Raw genomic sequence first — 19767 nt, forward strand, 5'->3', positions numbered from 1 at the left:
CTCTGATTGACCCCCTGTTCTCTCCCTGGCCTCTGATTGGTCCCCTGTTCTCTCCCTGCCCTCTGATTGGCCCCCTGTTCTCTCTCTGCCCTCTGATTGGCCCCCGGTTCTCTCCCTGCCCTCTGACTGGCTCTCTGCTGTCTCCCTGCTCTCTGATTGACCCCTGTTCTCTCACTGCCCTCTGATTGGCCCCCTGTTCTCTCCCTGGCCTCTGACAGGCTCTCTGCTGTTTCCCTGCCCTCTGATTGGCCCCCTGTTCTGTCCCTGGCCTCTGATTGGTCCCCTGTTCTCTCCCTGCCCTCTGATTGGCCCCCTGTTCTCTCTCTGCCCTCTGATTGGCCCCCGGTTCTCTCCCTGCCCTCTGACTGGCTCTCTGCTGTCTCCCTGCTCTCTGATTGGCCCTCTGCTGTCTCCCTGCCCTCTGCTGCATCCCTGCCCTCTGATTGACCCCCTGTTCTCTCCCTGCCCTCTGATTGGCCCCCTGTTCTCTCCCTGCCCTCTGATTGGCCCCCTGTGTTCTCCCTGCTCTCCGAATGGCTCTCTGCTGTCTCCCTGCTCTCTGATTGGCCCTCTGCTGTCTCCCTGCCCTCTGATTCGCCCTCTGCTGTCTCCCTGCCCTCTGATTCGCCCTCTGCTGTCTCCCTGCCCTCTGATGGCACCCTGCCGTCTCCCTGCCCTCTGATTTGTCATTTGCTGTCTCCCTGCCCTCTGATTGACCCCCTGTTCTCTCCCTGCCCTATGATTGACCCCCTGTTCTCTCCCTGCCCTCTGATTGACCCCCTGTTCTCTCCCTGCCCTCTGATTGACTCCCTGTTCTCTCTCTGCCCTCTGACTGGCTCTCTGCTGTCTCCCTGCTCTCTGATTGACCCCTGTTCTCTCACTGCCCTCTGATTGGCCCCCTGTTCTCTCCCTGGCCTCTGACAGGCTCTCTGCTGTTTCCCTGCCCTCTGATTGGCCCTCTGCTGTCTCCCTGCCCTCTGATTGGCCCTCTGCTGTCTCCCTGCCCTCTGATTGACCCCCTGTTCTCTCCCTGCCCTCTGATTTGCCATTTGCTGTCTCCCTGCCCTCTGATTGACCCCCTGTTCTCTCCCTGCCCTCTGATTAAGCCCCTGTTCTCTCACTGCCCTCTGATTGGCCCCCTGTTCTCTCCCTGCCCTCTGATTGGCTCCCTGTTCTCTCCTTGTCCTCTGATTGACCCCTGTTCTCTCCCTGCCCTCTGATTGGCCCACTGTTCTCTCCCTGCCCCCTGATTGGCCCCCTGTTCTCTCCTTGCCCTCTGACTGGCTCTCGGCTGTCTCCCTGCTCTCTGATTGGCTCTCTGCTGTCTCCCTGCCCTCTGATTGGCTCTCTGCCGTCTCCCTGCCCTCTGATTGGCCCTTTGCAGCCTCCCCTCTCTTTGATTGGCAAGCTCCTTCCTTACTTCTCTCTGATTGGCCCCCTGCCGTCTCCCTGCCCTCTGATTGGCCCTCTGCTGTCTCCCTGCTCTCTGACTGGCTCTCTGCCTTCTTCCTGCTCTGTGATTGGCCCTCTGCTGTCCCCCTTTCTCTGATTGGCTCTCTTTTTTTCTTCCTGCCCTCTGATTGGTCTGCTGCCTCCATGCTTTCTGATTTATTCTCTCTTGTCTTTCTGCTTTCTGATTGGTCAGATAAAGGCTGAGCTGAGGTTCAGCGTTCACCAGCTGTCAGAGGAGGACACGTCAGTGAAGTTTGACCTACAGATTGTCAGGTAAGGTCAAACACAGCTCCGCCCACAGCCACTGCTTCATTGTTTATGTTGTTTTTTTTTTTTGTTTTGTTTTGGGTTTTTTTTTACTCTTTTCAACAAAAACGTGACTCCATAAACAGGAAACCACCAAGTCTCCTTTATTGCCCTTTTAACTACGGATGTTCTTAGGCGTCTAATTCTCCATCCAGCTAAATTACCTTTAACCGACTAGTCCAAGAGAAGAACATACCTACAAACAGTGAGCGTGATCTATTCTGTAGAGTGTAGCTAACATTAAGAGCTAGCACTGCTAGCCTTAGTTCCTCTTTGCAGATGAATATCATCCCTTGATGTGTGGCCTCTTTTCACTTTGGTTGAGTAGTTATTTATAAGGGCAGTTCAATCCTTGACAGCCTACATGCCGCTTAATTCACATTTATCACTTAAAAACACATCCATACTACGCTGCTCCTACTACACGCTAACTGCTAAGCTTCTCATATTTATGACCTGTGAAGGCTCAGATGGGAAGGCACCAGCTAAAACTGATGCTACAGGGGCCTCTAGTGGCGGGAGGCTCATCAACAGTTTAAAGGGGCATTATAGAATCCATGTTTACAAAGAATGATGGGTAATTAGTTTAACTGACTTGTAAATGCATTGGCTAATTTGATAACAAATTAAACCACACACGTTCCTACTTTTAACAGCTTTTCACCCTCATGCAGTGAAATTCGTCCATGAAACTAAAACATTGGTTCTTGTGTAGTAAATTAACCTGATGGAATGATGTCTTTATTGCATCTCCATAAAAGTTCACTTCCAGAAATATTTCAAAGATTTGACATAGCCTCAGTCATTTTGTATTTTTTGCATTCATTTTGGTGCAAATCTTCAACATATTGTTCCTTTATATAAATAAAAACTGACAACCGTGTTTTACACACACTGTTGAGTGTGATGTTTGTGTGGGTGAGAGAGAGAATGAGGTATGTTAATGATGGGTTTCAGCTGCTTTCACTGACAGCTCAGACTTCTTCTACTCCTTAAAAAGAGCAGCTGTCAGCAGGACGCCGTGTTCTGCAGTGTTAACATGAATTCTTAGAGATAGGGATACAGATTTTAAAACACAAGACTTTTGTTGTTTCTGAACTCAACAGGATAAAAAAGAAAGAATCCAAAACTGTGAAATGTAAGGTCATCAGTGTAACAGACCCCTATGGCTAATGGCAGACAACAGCACCATCTAGTGGCTGCTTCTAGAACAGCAGGAACAAACCTGTCACACTGTTATTTCATAGACTTAAATCAACAGGACTGCCTCGTTATGATCTGCTAAAGCTAATAACATCACAGAGATGTGAGAAAAATGAAGTATTAGAGATGTATCACATTAGATTTTAAAGTCCATAATAGTAAATTATTTTTTTAACTGCAATAAGAAGCTTTCTCGTCCCCTTCAGTTCATTTTGGATGTAAAATAAGTCCACCACTGCCCCTTAATGTCTCATGTCATTCTAAAAACTTACAGACAGGTCAGAGGTCATGTGGGCTTTGTCTTATCAAACAATTACATTCTGCTGTTCCTTCATTTCCTTTAAGATCCAGAACAATCCACTTTTGCTGTGGTTAAAAGTTCATGTTGTAATCTCTGGTCTACCTCTAAAAGCAGCTCTTCATCCTAACAGGAAGTCAGTTAGTTTAAGACAGGAGAAAAAAAACAAAATAAACACTTTCAGATGCTGAATAGTTGAACTTCAAACACAGTGCCAAGGATGTGGTTGACTACAGAGTTTTGATAATATTCAAGGCTGATGAAGGCTGTATTAGCAGGAATGTTGATTTCTTCCACTACAGATATTTAAGTCGTATCTGCTGGTACCGATATCATGCAGACAACTTTGTGCATCACAATGAAACATAGTAAAATATGAAAGTAAACTAAACCGGGATTTAAACCAGTCATCCAAAAGGATCTTAACATGATATCAATGTTATTAAACTTTTTGAAATCTAACACTAAAACTAATAAAATGAAGCATTTTTGAAAAATAAAAACTAAACTAACAAACCAGCAGTCAAAACTAATAAAAACTAAACTGAAATTGAAAAAAGAAAGTGAAAACAAAATAAAAATAAAAACTAATGAAAATTCCAAAACTATTACAACCTTGCAACTTAAAAAACATTTTGAAAAAAATACTAGATACTAGATCACTAGATTTGACTTCCCCCTTAAATTCTAAATTATAACCTCCCTCTGCTGAATAAAACATTTTCTGCAGATAATTCCTCGCCTTGTATAATAGTTGAGCCGTTTTGTGCTTCACCACGTCAGAAAATGTGTTGGATTTTAAAAAAAGCCATTGGTGTGTGCACAAATATTATAAATGATTCTCACCGCTCTTTTCTGCAGAATGAGAGTGGTTGTAGTGAGGTGTTGTAGGTGTTTCCCCATGCCTCTGTACAGTGATCTAAATAAGGTAGAACTAGTGAATTATACAGAATGTGGAGGGATTTTTGACATAGAACAGGCTTTGCTTTTGCCAGGACTGATATGCTATGAGACAGTTTGGATTTAACATGATTAGGGTGAGGTTTCCAGCTAATTTAGTCACCCATTATGACTCCCAGGAATTTAATTTAATTTACTCTTTCAATGTTTTTACCCTCTATTTGTACCTGTACCTGATTGTCTTTTATAGTTTCCAAATCTGTGTATATAATAATGTTCAGATTTAGTGATAATTTTTTTTGTCAAACCATACTTTTGCTCTACTGAATTCTGAAGTAATAACATCCAAAAGTTGCTATAAACTCTCACCAGAACCAAAAATGTTTTTGTTTTTGATTTAATAGTTTAGGTCCCAACACTGACCCCTGGTGGACGCCACACACAATATCCAGGCATCCTGATGAACAGTCTCCCATCTTCACATATTGCTGCCTGCCTCCTAAATAACTCTTATTATAACTTTCACCCAATTCAAAACTGTCCCCCTGATCCCAGACTGTTCTGATTTATAAATCAGTATGTCCTGGTTAATGGTATCAGATGCTTTTTTCAAGTCAATGAACTCTCCTGCTGCTTATTGCTTTTTTATCTCTGGACTCTGTAATGGTTTCTATGAGTTCTGTTAAAGCGGGTCATGTTGAGTGGTTCGATCTGAATCCATATTGACAGTTGTTGAGTCATCTGTTGTTAAAGAGTTTCTCTAGAATTTTAGAGAATTGACCTATGGCTAAGCCACGCCCCCTCCACTCACTCGGACAAACAATGATCATTCACTGACAGACGCTATTGCAGTTTTCACAGTAGGAGACATTTCACTGGAGGCCATTGATGGTCGATAAAAAGGTTCAGTTACAAGCCAACATTTACAGGTCCCAGTGCAAACGTGATAAACTGCATCTCGTTGCCATCACAATCTCAGACCACAAGACAGAGGATCAGCATGAAAGTGGCACTGAAGTTAAGGTTTTGGCTCATAATATGACAAAAATATAACGGCCTTTTTTACCATCTTTACCAAGAGTGTCTCTCTGGTAGTTTGGTGCTACAATATTTACACTGAATCATTCAGCATAACGTTTGCCAACCTTTGTTATCTCAGCAATCACAGATAAGTTCATGAAGCTAAGCTCCCGAAGTTAACATTAGTTCAACTAGAGCCCTTTGGACAACAGCTAACAATGATGTATGATCACCAAAGTACAAAAACTACAACAAAAAAATACCAACGAACTCCCAACAAACAACTTCACACAACGAACAATGCAGCTAGGAGCTAACGTTAGGCTAACGATAGGCTAACTTTAGCCAACGTTAGCGATATTAAAGATAACTTTATATTTCTTTCCTGCAAAGTGACAATATGTTGCCTCAAATACGATGTTGGCTTACCTTAGAACAGATGTTGCTAACTTTATCCATGTTGAGTTGATGTTGTGGTCTACTGCAAAACTTTTATCCAAAGAAGACACTGTTCTCTGTTTAGATGTGGCCCAGGAATGGGTAAAAAATACACTCCGTCGCTCAGCCTCTCAGGATACCTTGTGTTGGAGTCGCATGTGCCCCATGAACACCGTTTAAACATTTTTAAACCTAAAATCTCAAAAAAAACTCATAAAACCGGACGAAAACGGACCTTCTCCCATTCATTTCAATGGACATCCAGGCAGCCGATGTCTGAGTGTATTGGAGTGGTCTACGCACTGTGATTGGCTCATCGCGTTTGAGGGCGGGACTTAGCCATAGGTCAACTGAGGAAGGAGAGAAACAGGCCTGTAATGTGTTTTGATTTGATAATCGTGCTGTGGTTATCTAACCTTGCACCCGTTTTATCAGAACTTGATGACATTTCTTCATTAAAAGAACAAAGAACAGCAGTGAGTTGTTTTCTTTTCAAAAATGACAAAATCGAGTACTGACATGTCTGCAGTCGCCATGTTTCGCGTTATTCCTCAGTAGCTGCACACGTGCAGCTCGATAGCGGCTACGTCACTTGTTTTGTTGCTCTAATTGGCCCCTAGAGATGTGACAGACAGAACGTTCACCCAATCACACTCTGAGGTTTTTTTCACAGCCTCTGCCTTTTCTCAAACGTTTGCTATTGAAGCTTTCCCAGCTAAATATGTGAAACAAATCCATCTGGCATGTCAGGTTAGTGGTTATCACTGATGTTTGTTTTTTTTCTTTTCAGCTCGAATCAGTTCAACAACACAAGTCCTCGAGTGTCCAGCGTCACCAAACTGGCCGTCCTGGCTAAAGTCTCCATCAGAGGGTAACACTAATACACACGCCTACACTGATTCATCACACACCTCCTTCTATTGATCCCGGTGTAGTTCTGATGGCCCCGGCCGTCAGTTAGTTAGTTTATTTTTCTCCTCTTTTTAGTATTCCTGTTGTAGGTATTTGATTTTTTCAGATACCAAAGGGTTACGGAGAAAAGTCATTAGTGTATGATCTGTTTGTGTGCAGGTCGTCCTCTCCCACTCAGGTTCTTCTTCCCATCGCTAACTGGAAACCCAAAGATCCTCCTGTGAGCGGAGACGACGTGGGGCCAGAGATCATCCACGTTTACGAGGTACATGAATGCATCATTCATACAGACAGCTCTATAACTATAATGATTAAAAATCTACTCCTACTGCTCTGTTTCTATACACAGCACTAAAGTTACAGCTCCAAGGAGACATTAAAAACTAGCGTTACCACCATAACACATCAGTTTCACTCCATTCGTTATGAGGGGTGTCATGGTTCAGTTCGTACTTGGATGAAACGGCTACCAGCTGATGATCATGATAAAACTTTCCCTCTGTTATCCTTCCTGTTCAGATTTAAACATTAAAAAAACCTCATTGGTCTCCTCGCTCCTACATCACAGTCAGTGTGAGGTTTAACAGTCGTTAAGGAACAGGCACAGAAGACACTTTTACTAAACCACCGCTCCTGTGACCCATGCTCCATGTAGGCCAGGTCTCTGGTCTGCATGGACCAGGTCTCTGCTTCATGTGGACCAGGTCTCTGGTCTGCATGGACCAGGTCTCTGCTTCATGTGGACCAGGTCTCTGGTCTGCATGGACCAGGTCTCTGCTTCATGTGGACCAGGGCTCTGCACGATGTGGACCAGGTCTCTGCCCCATGTGGACCAGGTCTCTGGTCTGCATGGACCAGGTCTCTGCTTCATGTGGACCAGGGCTCTGCACGATGTGGACCAGGTCTCTGCCCCATGTGGACCAGGTCTCTGGTCTGCATGGACCAGGTCTCTGCTCCATGTGGACCAGGTCTCTGGTCTGCATGGACCAGGTCTCTGCTTCATGTGGACCAGGGCTCTGCACGATGTGGACCAGGTCTCTGCCCCATGTGGACCAGGTCTCTGCTCCACGTGGACTAGGTCCCTGCCTGATGTGGGCCAGGTCTCTGCTCAATGTGGATTAGGTCTCTGCTTCATACCGACAAGGTCTCTGCTCCGTGTGGTCTAGGTCTCTTCTCCATGTGGACCAGGTCTCTGCTCCTTGGGACCAGGGCTCTGCTCCGTGTGGACCAGGTCTCTGCACCATGTGGACCAGGTCTCTGCTCCATGTGGACCAGGACTCTGCTCCATGTGAACAAGGGCTCTGCTCCATGTGGACTAGGTCTCTTCTCCATGTGGACCAGGTCTCTGCTCCATGTGGACCAGGTCTCTGCTCCATGTGGACCAGGTCTCTGCTCCTTGGGACCAGGTCTCTGCTCCATGTGGACCAGGTCTCTGCTACAGTTGGACCAGGTCTCTGCTCCTTTGGACCAGGTCTCTGCTCCATGTGGACCAGGTCTCTGCTCCTTTGGACCAGGTCCCTGCACCATGTGGACCAGGTCGCAGGCTCCATGTGGTCTAGGTCTCTGCTCCATGTGGACCAGGTCTGCTCCATGTGGACTGGGGCTCTGCTCCATGTGAACCAGGTCTCTGCTCCATGTGGACCAGGTCTCTGCTCCTTGGGACCAGATCTCTGCTCCATGTGGACCGGGTCTCTGCTCCTTGGGACCAGATCTCTGCTCCATGTGGACCAGGTCTCTGCTCCATGTGGACCAGGTCTCTACTCCATGTGGACCAGGTCTCTGCTTCATGTCGACTAGGGCCCTGCCTGATGTGGACCAGGTCTCAGCTCCACGTGGATTAGGTCTCTGCTTCATACCAACCAGGGCTCTGCTCCATGTGGACCAGCTCTCTTCTCCATATGGACTAGGTCTGTGCTCCATGTGGACCAGGTCTCTTCTCCATGTGAACTAGGTCTCTGCTCCATGTGGACCAGGTCTCTGCTCTATGTGGACTGGGTCGTTGCTCCATGTGGACCAGGTCTCTGCTCCATGTGGACCAGGTCTCTGCTACATCTGGACTAGGGCCCTGCCTGATGTGGGCCAGGTATCTGCTCCATGTGGATTAGGTCTCTGCTTCATACCAACCAGGTCTCTGCTCCACGTGGACCAGGTCTCTGCTCCACGTGGACCAGGTCTCTGCTTTCTACCGACCAGGTCTCTGCACCATGTGAACTAAGGCTCTTCTCCAAGTGGACCATGTCTCTGCTCCATGTGGACCTGGTCTCTGCTTCATGTGGACCAGGTCCCTGCCTGATATGGGCCAGGTCTCTGCTCCATGTGAACTAGGTCTCTGCTCCATGTGGACCAGGTCTCTGCTTCATGTGAACTAGGTCTCTGCTCCATGTGGACAAGGTCTCTGCTCCTTGGGACCAGATCTCTGCTCCATGTGGACCAGGTCTCTGCTTCATGTGGACCAGGTCTCTTCTCCATGTTGACTAGGTCTCTTCTCCATGTGGACCAGGTCTCTGCTCCATGTGGACCAGGTCTCTGTTCATGTGGGCCAGGTCTCTGCTCCATGTGGACCAGGTCTCTTCTCCATGTTGACTAGGTCTCTGCCTCATGTGGGCCAGGTCTCTGCTCCATGTGGGCCAGGTCTCTGCTCCATGTGGGCCAGGTCTCTTCTCCATTTGGACCAGGTCTTTGCTTCATGTGGACCAGGTCTTTGCTTCATGTAGGCCAGTTCTCTTCTCCAATGGGACCAGGTCTCTGCTACAGTTGGACTAGGTCTCTGCTTCACATTGATTACGTCTCTGCTCCATGTGGGCCAGGTCTCTGCTCCTTGGGACCAGATCTCTGCTCCATGTGGACCGGGTCTCTGCTCCTTGGGACCAGATCTCTGCTCCATGTGGACCAGATCTCTGCTCCATGTGGACCAGGTCTCTACTCCATTGTGGACCAGGTCTCTGCTTCATGTCGACTAGGGCCCTGCCTGATGTGGACCAGATCTCAGCTCCACGTGGATTAGGTCTCTGCTTCATACCAACTAGGGCTCTGCTCCATGTGGACCAGCTCTCTTCTCCATATGGACTATGTCTCTGCTCCATGTGGACCAGGTCTCTGCTACAGTTGGACCAGGTCTCTGCTCCTTTGGACCAGGTCTCTGCTCCATGTGGACCAGGTCTCTGCTCCTTTGGACCAGGTCTCTGCACCATGTGGACCAGGTCGCAGGCTCCATGTGGTCTAGGTCTCTGCTCCATGTGGACCAGGTCTGCTCCATGTGGACTGGGGCTCTGCTCCATGTGAACCAGGTCTCTGCTCCATGTGGACCAGGTCTCTGCTCCACGTGGATTAGGTCTCTGCTTTCTACCGACCAGGTCTCTGCACCATGTGGACCAAGTCTCTGCTCCATGTGAACTAAGGCTCTTCTCCAAGTGGACCAGGTCTCTGCTCCATGTGGACCAGGTCTCTGCTTCATGTGGACCAGGTCCCTGCCTGATATGGGCCAGGTCTCTGCTCCATGTGAACTAGGTCTCTGCTCCATGTGGACCAGGTCTCTGCTTCATGTGAACTAGGTCTGTGCTCCATGTGGACTAGGTCTCTCCTCCTTGGGACCAGATCTCTGCTCCATGTGGACCAGGTCTCTGCTTCATGTGGACCAGGTCTCTTCTCCATGTTGATTAGGTCTCTTCTCCATGTGGACCAGGTCTCTGCTCCATGTGGACCAGGTCTCCGTTCATGTGGGCCAGGTCTCTGCTCCATGTGGACCAGGTCTCTTCTCCATGTTGACTAGGTCTCTGCCTCATGTGGGCCAGGTCTCTGCTCCATGTGGGCCAGGTCTCTGCTCCATGTGGGCCAGGTCTCTGCTCCATGTGGACCAGGTCTTTGCTTCATGGGGACCAGGTCTTTGCTTCATGTAGGCCAGGTCTCTTCTCCAATGGGACCAGGTCTCTGCTACAGTTGGACTAGGTCTCTGCTTCACATTGATTACGTCTCTGCTCCATGTGGGCCAGGTCTCTTCTCCATGTGGACCAGGTCTCTTCTCCATGTGGGCCAGGTCTCTGCTTCATGTGGACCAGGTCTCTTCTCCATGTGGACTAGGTCTCTGCTTCATGTGGACCAGGTCTCTGCTCCATGTGGACCAGGTCTCTTCTCCATGTTGACTAGGTCTCTGCTCCATGTGGGCCAGGTCTCTGCTCCATGTGGGCCAGGTCTCTGCTCCATGTGGGCCAGGTCTCTGCTCCATGTGGACCAGGTCTCTTCTCCATGTGGACTAGGTCTCTGCTTCATGTGGACCAGGTCTCTTCTCCATGTGGACTAGGTCTCTGCTTCATGTGGACCAGGTCTCAGCTCCATGTGGACCAGGTCTCTTCTCCATGTTGACTAGGTCTCTGCTTCATGTGGGTCAGGTCTCTGCTGGATGTGGGGCAGATCTCTGCTCCATGTGGGCCAGGTCTCTGCTCCATGTGGACCAGGTCTCTGCTCCATGTGGACCAGGTCTCTGCTCCATGTGGACCAGGTCTCTGCTTCATGTGGACCAGGTCCCTGCAGGACCATAGACCTTCATGTTGGCTGTAATTATCAGGTGTTTTGATGTTTTCAGCTGCTGAACAGCGGGCCGAGTACGTTCAGTAAGGCGTCTCTGGAGGTGGAGTTTCCGTATCACTACAAGAACGACTCCCTGCTCTACATCATGGACTTCTCCACTGAGGGGCCGATGAACTGCACCACGGACATCAGGATCAACCCCTCAAACCTGTCGGTGAGAGAACAATCACATTACCACACACCTGACTTCATCACATGACCCTTCGTTGGTGGGGGCAATGCTTCCTCTTTTAACTCCAAAAACAGAAAACAGCCTGAATATTGTCTAAATGGTGCAACTCCATCAGAAACATATCTTCATCAGGGCACTTCTGCTGTCATGCAGCAGCTTTAATCGGAAATCTGTCTAAAAATGAGTAAAGTGGTGGACCTTTTGATTCTGTCGATCATTAAAATAAATGGGTTGTGTCCTTAATAACACATGGTATTGACAGCTTTACCTTTGACTTCGCCTTTTCAGCTGTTTGTCCGGAAAATAAACAATGGTGTGTGTTTCTCTGTGTGTATTTTGTGTGTTAGAACCCGTCCTCAGAAAAGAACACCACCGTGGTTCCTCCCGGAGAGCGAGAGGCGGAGGGACGAAATGCAAACCAGGTCCGCAAAAGGAGAGAGCTGGAGTTGACTAGAGACTCGCAGACCGACCTGCATACACTGGTACACAGACTCACAAACTATAAATTAAAATCAGTGTGTTCACCCTGAATTTCCACATACTCCACCTGCACTGTCATCCAGCATGCGGCGGTTTTGCTCTGACGCCGTCATCCACTGGATAGACACTAGTTCACAGGATGACTGCCAGTATACATGGGAATAGTGTGAAGCAGCAGATTACGTAGCCTCTCTGGGGTCGATTCGTCGTTCACTTCAGTGGAGACTGTTTGCAGTCTGGTGGTCCTGATGAGGCTGGAATGCCTGATGTGGGTCTGGTAGTAGAAGCAGCCATTAGGAATGAAAGGGAATGGAGTAAAGTTAGCTCTAAATGGACGTTTACGCTACAATTATCATCAGAACATTTCTACATGCACTGGCTATGATCTCTAGTCAAGTGTTGTGTAATAGATCTAGTGCTTATATTGAGCAGAGCAGGGGGAAGCTTTTGGGACTCGCTGGAGAGCGAACAGCGTGCGATTTTATTTGCAGATCGCTGCACAGATGAAGGATGTGGAAATTTAGCGGTCAGACTCATCTCAGTTGAAGTTCAACTTTGATGACAACAGGATTTATGGTGTTAATCGATGTTTGTGTGTGTGTGTGTGACTGCAGGACTGCTCTACAGCAGACTGTCAGCGTATCCGCTGTCAGGTGGGTCGACTAGAGAGGAGGAAGAACGCTATCCTGTTCATCTACTCCAGACTGACCGTCAACAACTTCCTACGGGTAAACAACAAACACAAACAAAAACACCAATGGTGTGGTCCTGGGGGGGTCTCTGGTTTTTTTTCCTAACAGCGCCTTTAACTGTCGCTCCACTGTACCGTGGATTTAAATGTCCGAGTGTCCTTCATGACATGTTTCCTGTGGTGTAAAGGGAATTATTTCTGCTGTCATGACTGGTGTTTATTTCATCAGACGGAGAATCAGAATCGTTCCTATGTGATTCGATCGACGGCGTCCTTCAGCGTCATCGAGATGCCGTACAAGAACTTGGTGTCTGAGCTGCCGTCCAACAGCACCACAGTGAGAATCAGACTCATCCACTTCCTGTTTCTGGTCATATAAAGCTTCATATCAGTGTTAATGGCGTGTCTGTTTTCAGGTGAGCGTATCCGTCATGTGGGTGGCGGAGCCTATTCAGTCAGTCCCCGGTTGGGTCGTGGCTCTGGCGGTGTTGGCCGGTCTGCTGCTTCTCGCTCTGCTCATCTTCATCATGTACAAGGTGAGACACAAACATGATGAGCCGTAACAGTAGAAATAAAGACCTGGTCTCCTCTGAAGACTCAGGGTTTACAGTCAGAGCTAAGTAAGGTGGTTAAAATCCTCAAGTGATGTCACTCAGGCCAGCCAATTAGCTCTCAGTATGTTTTAACATTAGGCATGAATGTTTGGTGCTGTTCCAGGTCCTGATTTTTACTCTCCCCTCCGCCCTGCTGTCAACACCTATTCTTAGTTTAGTCTCAGTCTTCAGATTTAAATGTCCTTTAATTTTAGTCACACTATTGTCATTTTTAACCTTTATAGTTTTAGTCATTAAAGATAACGCTGTTATACCACCAGGCACACGTCTTTATGTTCCTGTATCGATTTCTTTGTTGTTGTTGCATATTTGTCAGATGTAAATGTTTGAGATCATCAGACAAATTGTAATATAAGACAAAGATAAGCTGAGTAAATACAAAAGTCTGTTTTTAAATGATGATTTCATTTATTTAGAGAAAAATCCATCTAAACCTACCTTGCCCTATGTAAAAAAAAGTCATCACCCCCCTTGTTAAATCATGAATTATCTCTGATTAACCACATTTTTAGTAAAGCTGAGTTCAGTTTGACTATCCACACCTAGACCTGAATACTGCCAGACTTGTTGAATGAATAAATCCCTTCAATAATTAGAACCTGTCAGACAAAGAGAAGCAGGCTAAAAGATCTCTGACACATCATGGAACCATCTAAAGAAACTCAAGAACAAATAAGAAACAAAGTCACTGACATCTATCAGTCTGAAAGGCTCTGGAACTCCAGCCAACCATACTGAGAGCCATTATCCACGAATGGAGAAAACTATGAATAGTGGTGAACCTTCCCAGGAGTGGCCGGCCTACCAACATGACTCCAAGAGTGCAACAACCACTCATCCAGGAGCTCCCAGAAGAACCCAGAACAACATCTAAAGACCTGCAGGTCTCACTGTCTCAGTTAAGGTCAGAGTTCATGATTCAACAATCAGAAAGAGACTGGGCAACAATGGCATCATGGGAGATTTCCAAGGTCAAAACCACTGCTGAGCAAAAAGAACACAAAGGCTCATCTAAAAACATCCTGATGATCCCCAAGACTTCTGGGGAAATATTCTGTGGACTGACCAGACAGAAGAGGAACTTTCTGGAAGGTGTGCGTCCCGTTCATCTGGAGTCAAACTAACACAGCATTTCATCAGAAGAACATCAGACCAAGATTCAGACATGGTGGTGGTAGTGTAATGGTCTGGACCAGGACCTGGACCACTAGAACCATGAATTCTGCTCTCTATCAGAGAATGTCCAGCCATCAGTTCATGACCCCAAGCTCAAGCACACCTGGGTTATGGAGCAGGACCATGATCCTAAACACACCAGCAAGTCCACCTCTGAATGGACTAAAAACTAAATGAAGGTTCTGGAATGGTCTAGTCAAAGTCTGGACTTAAACCTGACTGAGGGCGCTTTCACATTAGGCCCAGTTGTTTAGAACCGCACAGGGGCACGATTCCTCCCCCTCCCCCTTTCCCCCGCTGGCTTGCTTTCACACTATATGTTCGAACCGTGCCCGGGTCCACTTGCATATTTACTCAGTCTGAAACAGCAGGTGGCGGTATGCACGTAGCTGATTTACAACCCCGCCAAGGAGGAGAAAGAAGAAGAAGCTACCATGGCAACCACTGGGGTCATGACCTGAGCGAATTGTATTTGTTTTGCCCCTTCAAAAAGTCCATCCTGCAGCCATGGATGATTTAGAATCACTTTTGAAGATTCCGGCAACTTCACTCTTTGTATCTGTACATCTGCTACATCTCAGAGGATTAAATCGGCTTGCGCTGTGCAGATACAGCGGTTTTTGAGGTGACAGGAGACTTTTATTGCCTTTGCACCTCCTCTCACTGACACCAACTTGTGTCCATCTGTAAGGTGAGTCACAACAGACCATTTATTGACTGGATTCTAATGATCTGCACTTGATTGAGGAAAAATGTGAACAAAGTGCCGTTCTTTGGAAAGAAGTTTAGTTTTTACAATGACGTCATAAAGCTGATATGGCGCTCTGTCCCATATCCGGGCGCAGTTGCATTCACATCTTATCTGAACCGAGCCAGAGCCCACTTGAATTGGGCCCGGGACCACCTCCCCAAGTGGGCCCGGGTGCAGTTTGTTTGCATTCAAACTACCAAAACGAACCGGACTTTAGGCTCAAGTGCACTCGGATCTAGGACTGGGCCCCTAATGTGAAAGCCATCTGAGACTCAGAGCAGGAGTTTGTGATTTTTGATGATTTAGAAGAAGAGCTGGTCTGACAGACTTTAGTTTTTGTCGCTCATGTATCACACAGGTTTCTAGAGCGCAAAGTTTGAATTTCAGATATGCTGATAACCCAATGTTGACTGTATTCTTGTTCCCTGTCACTGATCTTCGACCGAGTGTAAGGTATTATAAAAATGAGTTTTAACCTTCATCCATGTCTTCTTCTCTTCTTCCTCAGCTGGGTTTCTTTAAGCGTGTCCGACCCCCCCAGGAGGACTGCACAGAGAAGGAGCAGCTTCAGCCGGAGGAGAACGGAAACACTGACGCCTAGTGGTCAAAGTGAGGAGTAGCGCCCCCCCCCCCACTGTTGTACAGAACTATTCAGGGTAACACGGCCGCTTAGACAGAGTCACTGTATTCACTGTTGGATGGGAGGAAATGGTACAGGTGAAAGTTTTCTACCTTTATTCTGTTCTTTTATTAGTCGGGTTATGTTTGTGCCAAACAGACTGAGTCACGCATGAAACTCTCAGAGGTCAGGTGATTTAAATTAAAGGAATAATTCAAACTTTTAGTGTTAACCGTACTGGTACTAGTCCATTTTGGGCCCTACATGCTCTGAATTTGAACAAAAACACAGCTGTGCCCAGAGCCTTGAGGAACATGATGAACTATTCCTTTAACTTAGATCTCTGAGGGTTCATGGGCCAAAACTTTGAGGTCATTCCACCATGAGAAGTTAGAGCTATCATGAGAAGTCAAGTGACCCTCAGAGATTTGAAGAATTCTCTGCAACAGAATAGGAGGAGTATGGCCTAATTTTTAATTTGCACATTTTTGTCCAAATCCAAAATTATCAAAAATGTCCAAAACTGCTGATAAATGATTATATTTTGTTTATTTTAGGCTAAATGGGAGCTGCTTGACTTTTATAAAAATGGCCTTGCGGGGCCACTGCAACACTCCTAAGCATGAAATGTACATACTGAATTTAAAAAAAACAGAAAAGAAGAACACAAACACTGAAAAAGTGAAATAATTCTGCTAAAGCACACATGATTATTTAAATTTAGGCCTATGATAGTAAGAAAAGCCACAGCCTATAATATCTAAAACAGCATCCCTGTTAGAATGACATGATTAAATGTTTGTTCAACAGCAATAAAAATTCAGCAATAATAAATCTGATCTTTCAATCTTTGATATCAGCGATAATGAGGACCGCAGTGTCCCTTTTTCTATGTTTGTTTTTTATTCTGAATAAAGTGGGTTTGATTTTCTTTGATTTGGGTTGATGAGAAGTGTTACAGTAATATATTTACCCTGAAATATTTTTTATTTTCTTTGTTTGTTCATTGGGAAGCTGGTTTCATTTGTTTCTGCTTTGTTTGATTTTATTTTTGGTATTTTTCTACAAAAACAACGATGTTAAAAACACAAGATGGTCCGGCTCATTTCAACACGGTAAAATAATGTTTGAACAGAGGTTTTTATTCTGGATGGAAAATAATGTTTGGCTGGAAAATCAATGAAAGTTCTTGAATTTATGATTCTGATGTTTAGTCAACAGTTTGCTAAGCTCCTCCTCCTTTCACTGATGGCCAATCACAGCTATCTGTCAGTCTCTGATGGGCTGTTCTGGTTTTAGAGGGGAATTCCAACTTTCAGATCCTCTATCAACATTTCAGAAAATCCTTATTTTAATATTTTTAATCCATAAACTAACCCAACCAGCTGCCTGGACACTCGTTACTGTTGAACATAAAAAAGCAAAAGAGTGTCATTCACTCCCCGGTACCTGTACCTCTGCCCTCCGGCCCTTTAACCAGGTGTTCACCCAAACAGCTAAAAGACCACGGGGTGCCCCAGCTCTCCCTCCTGCACCCCTAATGCTCCCGTCCTGTTAGTGGCTATTAGACTGTACGCCACAGAACGCTATTACCCACAATTCTTTTAGTGTTGTGATGTTTCAAACAGCCATAGGGGAAACTAAACAGTTGTTTCATGAAGCCAAGGAGATAGAGGAGATGTTTCTCTTTAAAATAGTTTTCATCATAAAACTCGTGAAGCTGAGGTCACTGATTCACAGCCAACATTAGAGTTTAGAAAGATTTCGCATGTGCATTTTATCAATGCTTCCAGCGTGAACATGGAAGTGCACTTTTCAGTGAAACTCCCTCATTGTGAGAAAGTTATGAATAAAAATGTCAGCTGTCCGTTCAGTAAGGATGCCTATGAGGTGACAGGACAGAGTCCTCGCATCAAAATCGGTCGTATCGGTCATATTGTTTTGATTGAGAGCCCCCTGGTGGTGGAATTATACAGGCTCTGCATTTACACAGTTGTAGAGAATAGAAAAAAAATTGGAACTGAGAAAGCTGTGAGTTTATGAACTCAAAAACTTCAATTTTTTAAAGTTTAAGATTTTTGTCATTATAAAGTTGTAAATTTAACAGAGCTTTATTATCGTGGTTGGATAGACGATAGTCTCTTCTTAGTCCAGATAGCAATGATAATCATTCTGGGATAAAAAAAAACCAAGTATTTCTTATTGATTAGTCCCAGTTTAAAGGATAATCTGATTAGAGTGCAGGACAGCAGCTTCATCTGGTTTAATTTTCTTCAGTTATTTCAGCTGTATGCTCTCTAAAATTCAACATTTGGCTCTGGTAAATTTGTGATTTTTCAAACTTGAAACTTCTACTTTTTTTCATGTAAAGTTTAGACTTTAAACTTAAAAATGTAATATTATTTTCTAAGTTTCTAAGTTTTTAAATGTTTTCAAAGTGGTCCTAATATGTCTTCGTTCACTTCCACAAATGTGCTCTGTAAGGAAAACCTGACGGTTAAAATGCAGGAGACAAGTAGAGGACTGTGGGTAGCGTAGTTCGTAAGCTGTTCTAGACTGGCAGCCATAGCAACAGCAATGAAGGGGAGGGGCTTAATAAACAGTCAGTTGGTTACTGTTTGTCTTTCCCGCCCTGCACTGAGGCTTCTTTGACATTAAATGATTTTTTTAAAGTATTTAGAACTTTTCAGAGTCATAAATCAAAGCTTTGGTCGCTGTTTTTATGTCTGTGTGATGAAGAGAATGAGAGAGTGTGAATATATAAAATAGAATCTTTGCTATGAATTCACCCATATTGGGTTTACATCCTGAGTTAATGTAAAAGGTTGGTGATCATTTATAATATAGTAATCATATTAATAACTCCACAGCACTCCTAGGTTAGCTTGCTATGTCATTTTTCATGTTATTCACTGCTTTATGTTGTTCATGTAATACCATCTGCTACCACAAGGTGTCACTATTTCATTTTAATATTGTGTTCAGTATCTCTTGGCTTAAATATAGAATGAGGAATGCAGTTAAAATGTCAAACTTTTCCTTTAAATCATGAAAATCTGGATTTAGAATGACTGGAAATATTATTTTTCTTTTATTTTTCATGTTTTTAAGAAGAAACAATCAAGTTAGACAAACTAGAGCTTTAAACCTGCAGTTTCCACAGATCCCTGTCCATCCTGTTCCATCTTCACCACGGTTTTGCTCCAGTGTGCACCTTTGCCCACTTGATCCTTTTCTGGCACTCAGCACAGAAGCATTAAAAATGTTGGCTTTAAATTGTGCTTGGTTCTCTAGCACAACTAACAGGACAGACCAGGATGAGCTCAGGTAGGGTCGGACTAGAATTACGGGGTCTGATCTGAGCTCTAACGTGGATTTATTCATGCTGGCAACAAGCTTTGTTCAAATAGACTGAGTGTTCCACATCCTGTGGTCTTAATCCAGAGATGGACTAGAACAGGCTGTGGTCCACTCTGGACTACAGGAGAGAACGTAGTGCAGACAGGGTTTGTGGAAATGCAGGTTAGTTTTTAAGAGTTTATTTTCCATATATTCAGCTGTTACTGGAGAGATTCAACAAGTTTGTCTTCATGGTTTAAAATCTGAGTTCTCACCACAGCAGGCAGTCTTTTTACTGAAGCCCTAACATGTTAAACACCAGATAGAGCTCTTTAGAGTTCGTAACAAACTAAATACTTCTCTGTCCAGCTATGAAGGCTAATAATGAGAAGGTTAGGAGCTCAGTCATGCAGATTTCTTCTGAACAATATCAGATTGATCCTCAGTGAACACATTTCTCTCCACACTGTTCAGATTTTGGATAATTCTTTAGGTGTCCTGGACTGACGCCCATTCAGTTTAAAATGTCCTGGGTTTATTCAAGATCAGTGAAACTGATCCAATCAGATCTGATGTGTCATCAGTCCTGCTGCCTGCCTGCTGTTATTTCACTTTGATATTTAACACCACTTTCTGTCTGTATGCCATGACAAAAAGCCTGAAACTATTTTATGATGTATGTATTCTTTCACCCAGAAATTAAATTTAACTGTTTGATACGGCGATGGATTCACTGAGCTGAAATAAACCCGTCTGGTCACATTTTAGACTCTGTTTCTTCTTTTTGAGCTGCAGATAGAAACTAAGAATAT

The 19767-nt window shown here is 45.2% G+C and overlaps 1 protein-coding gene across 1 annotated transcript in view; it reads left to right on the forward strand.

Annotated features, from left to right (window-relative positions):
- Positions 1–19717, forward strand: part of itgav (integrin, alpha V) — a 95421-nt gene extending 75704 nt beyond the window's left edge. Inside the window, exons 24-32 of the mRNA XM_041807313.1 lie at positions 1646–1725; positions 6408–6488; positions 6689–6794; positions 11109–11267; positions 11633–11767; positions 12380–12493; positions 12686–12793; positions 12873–12992; positions 15506–19717. Coding sequence (XP_041663247.1) covers positions 1646–1725; positions 6408–6488; positions 6689–6794; positions 11109–11267; positions 11633–11767; positions 12380–12493; positions 12686–12793; positions 12873–12992; positions 15506–15598 — 996 coding nt within the window. The 3' untranslated portion in view covers positions 15599–19717. The remainder of the gene's footprint in view (positions 1–1645; positions 1726–6407; positions 6489–6688; positions 6795–11108; positions 11268–11632; positions 11768–12379; positions 12494–12685; positions 12794–12872; positions 12993–15505) is intronic.
- The last annotated feature ends 50 nt before the right edge of the window (positions 19718–19767 follow it).

The sequence above is a fragment of the Cheilinus undulatus genome, linkage group 15 (genome assembly GCF_018320785.1).
Source record: "Cheilinus undulatus linkage group 15, ASM1832078v1, whole genome shotgun sequence".
In the NCBI taxonomy this organism is placed as follows: Eukaryota; Metazoa; Chordata; class Actinopteri; order Labriformes; family Labridae; genus Cheilinus; species Cheilinus undulatus.